At 43.2% G+C, this 7,500-nt stretch overlaps 2 protein-coding genes across 2 annotated transcripts in view; one reads left to right on the forward strand and one right to left on the reverse strand.

The window, feature by feature from the left end:
• The window catches only part of LOC132134577 (serine/threonine-protein phosphatase with EF-hands 2-like), an 8,808-nt gene extending 6,893 nt beyond the window's left edge, over positions 1–1,915 (reverse strand). The window contains exons 1-7 of the mRNA XM_059547109.1: positions 1,758–1,915; positions 1,540–1,594; positions 1,266–1,441; positions 1,019–1,133; positions 854–900; positions 615–781; positions 451–487 (exon numbers count right to left, since the gene is read on the reverse strand). Coding sequence (XP_059403092.1) covers positions 451–487; positions 615–781; positions 854–900; positions 1,019–1,133; positions 1,266–1,441; positions 1,540–1,594; positions 1,758–1,883 — 723 coding nt within the window. The 5' untranslated portion in view covers positions 1,884–1,915. The remainder of the gene's footprint in view (positions 1–450; positions 488–614; positions 782–853; positions 901–1,018; positions 1,134–1,265; positions 1,442–1,539; positions 1,595–1,757) is intronic.
• A 5,469-nt stretch (positions 1,916–7,384) lies between these two features.
• Positions 7,385–7,500, forward strand: part of LOC132134579 (bone morphogenetic protein 5-like) — a 10,353-nt gene continuing 10,237 nt past the window's right edge. The window contains exon 1 of the mRNA XM_059547112.1: positions 7,385–7,500. This exon is cut by the window's right edge and continues 19 nt beyond it. Coding sequence (XP_059403095.1) covers positions 7,416–7,500 — 85 coding nt within the window. The 5' untranslated portion in view covers positions 7,385–7,415.

The following is a 7,500-nucleotide window of genomic DNA, read 5'->3' on the forward strand; positions in this document are numbered from 1 at the left end:
TTCAGATTTTAGTTGAAAAAGGTGTTATGTAAACAGTCAGTCTGGAATCATTAATTCCTAAAGAGGCACAAAGGTTACAATAACCAAACAGAGTGCATGTAACATGGAAATAATCTATTAAACAATGTTTGATAGGAATATGTATGGTAAGCGGTCCGAGTTGAATTAACTACCTTAAAGGGATTTCATGACCGCTCTTATTTGCTAATGCAGACAAACCTTCTGTGAATGTGTGTATGGACAGACGAGTGGAAGGTGTAAATCCTCTTAAGAGTAGGGGTGTTCAATACTGCTGGAGTCTGCAGAGTTTATCTCTAATCCTAATTAAACGCATCCAAACCAGATAATGAAGTTTGGGTCCAGTTGGAGCTAAACTCTGCTGGACGTTGGTCCTACAGGAGCAGGATTGGATGCCCTGCCTTAGAGATGCATGGTGGTTGGTTAGCTCACCTGATATTTCCCCAGAACTTCCTTAGTGAAGCCATACCTACGTGAAAAAAGATTTTCCATTTTTAAATGTTAATTAAATTCTGTCAGATCCATTTCTAACTGAAACTGTTCCTCACAAATGCAAATGTAGGTGATTGATTCAATTTGATCCATAACATCTCCACCTCAGATTAACAATGTGATCCTCATGGTTTCCTCTGTTCAGATGCACGTCATGTGGATACAGCAACAGGAACGCAAACAGAACCAACAGGATCTCTATGGACTCTTTCCCTCTGTCCACGAAATCACCGTTGAAAACATATGGCGTCTCTGCTGAGGGAAAACCATTCTAGTATAGAACAAAAGTCAGTTACTGGCATATTCAAATTCAGTGAACTGTGGATAACAGAATTTTACTGACTTTGTAAAAGATTAACAGCAGATCCTCCAGATGACCATGCAAGTCTCCTGAATGAGTAGCAAAGAATTAAATTGCACTTTAATGGCACGTCACACCATAGGATAGCTTGAGAATGAGAAGTAAATGTTTGTCTGCTAAATGATTAAATGTAAATGTGTTACTCACCACAGATGGTGATCTCTTTGTGTTTGCAGGTGCACACGTGACTGATGTTGGGCATCAAGCGCAGGAGCGTCCACGTCTTACCCAGCAGCTGCAGCACGTACCGCGCATGAAGCTTCTGCAGAGAGAGATCTGCACTTAAACACACACAAGCCTACAACTTTCATTGACAGACGAGAGAGATGGATTCATTCACTAATTTTGTAATGTACATAAAGCTATTTTGCTGCTTTGGTTGAAATGATCATACTTGTTTGTTTTTGAAGGCATCTACCAGCTCTGTGACATTGGAGATGGTCAGTGGGAAGAAGAGATGCGGGCCGGTGTAGATGTCTGGAACCTCAATCTCCTTGTAACAGACGTGTCTCTCCCACTCCATGTCCAGAAACAAGTCACTCTCGCTAAACATATGAGATACGAGGTTCCCTGAGGGAGACAGATGCAGAGAGGGCCAGTGTGAATCTATTTAGTTACACTGATCACTTCATGAGATGAAAAACAGTTGAAGAACATGAGTTTCTTACTTTGGCTGTTGGCAGAACTGAAATGATCCATCAGGTAACCGAAGAAATTATACAGCTGCAGAGGCACAAACAGCATGAGCATGTTTCATGTGTAAAGATTCAAAAAGAGGCAGGAAACCAGTATTAACAATACTGCAATAAAAGGCCTCAGATGTCAGGTCTCTGTGACTGTAAGTCTGCGCTTGATTCCTGCTGGAGAGACATCAGTGTTGTTTCACCTTAATATGATCCTGTTGTCCAGAATACTCTATAGACTGAAAGATGTTCCAGGTGCAGCGGCGTCTCATCTCCAGCCGCGCCACATACTGACGATACCAGCGCTGGATGAGCAACGCCGCCCGCATCGCTAGACAAGAGGCAGACAGACAGACGAGAGAAGAGAGGGAGACAGACGAGAGAAAGAGAGACAGATGAGAGAAGAGAGACAGACGAGAGAAGAGAGACAGACAAGAGACAGAGAGTCAGGTAGACAAGAGAAGAGAGAGAGACAGACGAGAGAAGAGACACAGACGAGAGAAAGAGAGACAGACGAGAGAAGAGAGACAGAAGAGAGACAGAGAGTCAGATAGACGAGAGAAGAGAGTCAGATAGACGAGAGAAGAGGGAGAGAAAGAGAGACAGAGAGTCAGACAGACAAGAGAAGAGAAAAAGACAAGAGAAGAGAGGGAGACAGACGAGAGAAGAGAGACAGAAGAGAGAAGAGAGACAGACGAGAGAAGAGAGAGAGACAGACGAGAGAAAGAGAGGGAGACAGACGAGAGAAGAGAGACAGAAGAGAGAAGAGAGACAGATGAGAGAAAGAGAGACAGATGAGAGAAGAGAGACAGAAGAGAGACAGACGAGAGAAGAGAGAGAGACAGACGAGAGAAAGAGAGACAGAAGAGAGACAGACGAGAGAAAGAGAGACAGATGAGAGAAGAGAGACAGAAGAGAGAAGAGAGACAGACGAGAGAAGAGAGAGAGACAGACGAGAGAAAGAGAGACAGAAGAGAGAAGAGAGACAGACGAGAGAAAGAGAGACAGACGAGAGAAGAGAGACAGATGAGAGAAGAGAGAGAGACAGACGAGAGAAGAGAGACAGACGAGAGAAGAGAGAGACAGACGAGAGACAGAGAGTCAGATAGACAAGAGAAGAGAGAGAGACAGACGAGAAAAGAGAGAGAGAAAGAGAGACAGAGAGTCAGACAGACAAGAGAAGAGAGAGAGAAAGAGAGAGAGACATTTGAGGGAAAGAGAGTCAAACAGACAGACAGACGAGAGACAGAGAGTCAAACAGACAAGAGAAGAGAGAGACAGACGAGAGAACGAGAGACAGACGAGAGAAGAGAGACAGACAAGAGACAGAGAGTCAGGTAGACAAGAGAAGAGAGAGAGACAGACGAGAGAAGAGACACAGACGAGAGAAAGAGAGACAGACGAGAGAAGAGAGACAGAAGAGAGTCAGATAGACGAGAGAAGAGAGTCAGATAGACGAGAGAAGAGAGAGAGAAAGAGAGACAGAGAGTCAGACAGACAAGAGAAGAGAAAAAGACAAGAGAAGAGAGGGAGACAGACGAGAGAAGAGAGACAGAAGAGAGAAGAGAGACAGAAGAGAGAAGAGAGACAGACGAGAGAAGAGAGAGAGACAGACGAGAGAAAGAGAGACAGACGAGAGAAAGAGAGGGAGACAGACGAGAGAAGAGAGACAGAAGAGAGAAGAGAGACAGACGAGAGAAAGAGAAACAGATGAGAGAAGAGAGACAGAAGAGAGAAGAGAGACAGACGAGAGAAGAGAGAGAGACAGACGAGAGAAAGAGAGACAGATGAGGGAAGAGAGACAGACGAGAGAAAGAGAGACAGATGAGAGAAGAGAGACAGAAGAGAGAAGAGAGACAGACGAGAGAAGAGAGAGAGACAGACGAGAGAAAGAGAGACAGAAGAGAGAAGAGAGACAGACGAGAGAAAGAGAGACAGATGAGAGAAGAGAGAGAGACAGACGAGAGAAGAGAGACAGACGAGAGAAGAGAGACAGACGAGAGACAGAGAGTCAGATAGACAAGAGAAGAGAGAGAGACAGACGAGAAAAGAGAGAGAGAAAGAGAGACAGAGAGTCAGACAGACAAGAGAAGAGAGAGAGAAAGAGAGAGAGACATTTGAGGGAAAGAGAGTCAAACAGACAGACAGACGAGAGACAGAGAGTCAAACAGACAAGAGAAGAGAGAGACAGACGAGAGAACGAGAGACAGACGAGAGAAGAGAGACAGACGAGAGAATGAGAGACAGATGAGAGAAGAGAGACAGACGAGAGAAGAGAGAGAGACAGACGAGAGACAGAGAGTCAGATAGACAAGAGAAGAGAGAGAGACAGACGAGAAAAGAGAGAGAGAAAGAGAGACAGAGAGTCAGACAGACAAGAGGAGAGAGAAAGAGAGAGAGACATTTGAGGGAAAGAGAGTCAAACAGACAGACAGACGAGAGACAGAGAGTCAAACAGACAAGAGAAGAGAGAGACAGACGAGAGAACGAGAGACAGACGAGAGAAGAGAGACAGACGAGAGAATGAGAGACAGACGAGAGAAAGAGAGAGAGACAGATGAGAGAAAGAGAGACAGGGGAGAGAAGAGAGACAGACAGAAAGACAGACAGAGAGAGAGACAGATGAGAGACAGACAGACGAGACACAGAGAGACGAGAGAAAGTCAGGCCAGCAGAAGACATGAGTGACAGTGAAGTTTCTTTAGACTCACAGAAACATGTGATCTGTCTGACCTGTAGCCGCTGCATGTGAGAGAAACAGAGAAAAACAGTGTTTGATGTTCATTCACACCCACTGACAACAATGAAACATTTACTGAAATAAAGGAGGTGGAATTACCTGGAACTGAGATGTTCCCTATAGACAGACATGATAGAGACACAGACAGACAGACAGAGAGCAATGTAAGCTGTATTACTCTCAGGAGAGTCATTTAATGGCAGGTATTCTGCTCAAAGCACTGAATCTTTGAACAGTGTCAAACTTGAATCATCTTGTTGGTTCACACACCTCGATTGCATGGTTTCAGCTGCAGTTGTGTTGATTTTGTGACTCCACATCCCATGTCACGTCTGTCAGCTGGAAGTACACGTATCAAATCAGACACTTTTCACACCTATGAACTCATTCCTGTTTCTGATTCTAGTTAATGTCACAGCACTTTAACTAGACGTAATCTGAATTTCACTTTAATTGTAAATAATTCCCTTAACATCGATAAAAATGTGAAATAAATTGTCCTTCCTCTTATTTCCTCAAGGGGATTGATTAATTAGTAATAAAAAACCTAACCTGTTGTACTGAGTAATTTAGCTCTATTTCTATAAAACACCTCCAGGCACGGTGCTTTACAAAACAGCAACAGAACATCACACTCACCTGGTGAGGGTTTGTCAAAATCCCTCCATGACAGCAGAGCGTATGAAGCCACCAGCAGCACAATCAGTGAGACAAACTTCACTATCAATGAACCTGGAACACTTGTGCTGAGAGACAGATGGTGAGATGGAGCTGATCCACGTGACCACTTCATCAAAACAACACGCTGCAGCTGGATTAGGGTTAATACTGCAGCTCGGCTTCAACCCAGAATAGACAGATAAAGAGGTGCTAAAGGCCACGGGCTCCGTGTGTTTGAGCCTGTCGCTCTGCTGTTCATAGCTCAAATCTGATTAAAAGAATGCTGAACCCAGCCACAGCACTTCATGGATTTGAAAATGTAACTTTCATTCATTTTTAAATGTTTCATTGGAACACAGACCAGTTCTCTCCCCATTCATCGATGGCTTATGTAATATGCTTTATAAAAAAAAACAAATCCACCAGATTTGATCTATTTAGAGTTAGCAGTGTTTCTCTTTGCACATGTACAGTATTATGTGAAGCATTCGTATAGTCTATATAGTTTTCCTTTTCAGTCTGTGTATAGGTAAACATTTATATATAGTCGGTTCAAAGTCAAAATCTGTCAGTAGGTTAGTTGTGTATAGGTTTATACTGTTTTATTTGAGTGTTGTATGTCTGTATTTATGTAGCACCGTGGTCCGTGAGACATGACATTTCGTTCCACTGCATGTCCACACATGTAGCAGAATGACAATAAAGCTCAACTTGAACTTGAACTTGAATATTCAGAATTGGGTCAAAAGTGTATTGGTTTTGACCAATATGTGAATATGGATAGGGTTATGTCAAACACCATTTTTTGACAGTTCAGCAGTGAATGAAACAACATTATAAGTTGTCCTCAAATGGCAGATAAAATGTTGTTTCTTTCTTTAGATTCCCGTTCACATGCAGGTGTTGGAATTCCTCTTGACACAAGGGAGTTGCAGCTCGATGGCCTCAAGGACAAACACGCCAGCGCTCTTTGATTCGGTTAATCTGAGGTCAGAAGAGAAACCACATATGCTACATCAATGCCCAGCTTTATATTTCTCATGAGAAATTATGGAAAATTAAAACCTTCACATCATTACTTCTATATGAACTCAAAGACAGTGAGAAAACATTCATGCAAAGACAGAGTGACAGACAGACAGACAGACAGACAGACAGAGAGAGAGAGAGAGAGAGAGAGAGAGAGAGAGAGAGAGAGAGAGAGAGAGAGAGAGAGAAAGCTTCAGCATGACTCTGTTTAATATCTATATTAATGAATTGGCATCAGCACTTGATACGTCCTCTTGTCCTGGTCTGACCCTAGAGGGCAGAGAAATCGATGACCTTCTTCTGCTGTTGCTCATGTAAAGGGACTGTACCAAAGCCTCTCCATTTCTCTCGTGAAGCCTACACGGAAGTGACTAAAACTGCAATTCATCGACTGGCCAATAGAGGCTGGCTGCAAAAGGGAATCAATCCCATAGACGTCCATGTTAAAATGCCCAACTTTACAGTAGAGAAAAAAACTTTTACAGCCTGGTGCAAAAAAGAGGTTTTGTTCTATATAGCAAATTTTTTCCCTTCATGTCAACTGTGAGTCGGGGGTGAAATTTTTTATCACTCATCATTTAAATTATATTAAGCCCTAACCTTTGGCATAATTAAAGGCGTGGCCTCTTGAGAGGAGGTTTGCCGCTGCTGTCACCGCTGTCGAGCTAAGAGGGCGTGGTTTCAGCAACCAGCTCCTGCCTTTTTGTCCATTTTCGAATATCTGGGAGTGACGCGTTGTGACGTGCTGCCAAGATGGCGACAGCCTGCTCTGCCCACTTTGAGCTTCAAAAACGCTCCTCAGGAGTCCAGGGGTGACGTCACAGACACTATGTCCATGTTCTTATACAGTCTAATGTCTTACCGATAAACATGGAGAAGTCTAAAATCAAGATCTTTCAGAAAAAGCCTCACCTTACTGACAGAAAATATAATTTTACAATTGGGTGAAATTTTTTAATCGTGTTACCTGCAGGTTTTTCCATAGCATAAGAAAACCATTCTTCATATTCAACCCATCCATGGGTTGATAATTTCAGTCATGTTCCTGAGAATAAGGCAAATTCACATATCACAGATGCAGGTCTGTTTAATAAATGGCTTCTTTATTTGTGCTGCATTACTATTCCTTTCTGACATTTTCATATTTTCTGTCTGTCCTCCTGTAGATTCGAGCTTATCATCTTTGCTAGCATGTAACTGTATTATAGTGTTTTTCTCAGTTCCACCTTTATTCTCCACCTTCTTTTCAACACCATCCATTTGCTCGACATGAGAACAGTGTAAAGTATTCCAAGGCCAAGCTTGGCCAGTGTAGATAAATCCCTGCTTTCCCAAGCCGCTACAAATAACATTCAGCCATTCCTCTGCAGTGACAGCGAGAGTCTAGCGAGCGTCTTTCACAGAGCCCAGTGCTAACCTGTAGTCTGCAGTCATGCCTCTGGTGTTGTGTGTCGTAGTCGTGCTGTTCGGGTGTCCTCTTGGGAAGATGTTTGTTCTCCATCCTACACCTGAGGCAT

This window comes from Carassius carassius, unplaced genomic scaffold (genome assembly GCF_963082965.1).
Source record: "Carassius carassius unplaced genomic scaffold, fCarCar2.1 SCAFFOLD_74, whole genome shotgun sequence".
NCBI lineage: Eukaryota > Metazoa > Chordata > Actinopteri > Cypriniformes > Cyprinidae > Carassius > Carassius carassius.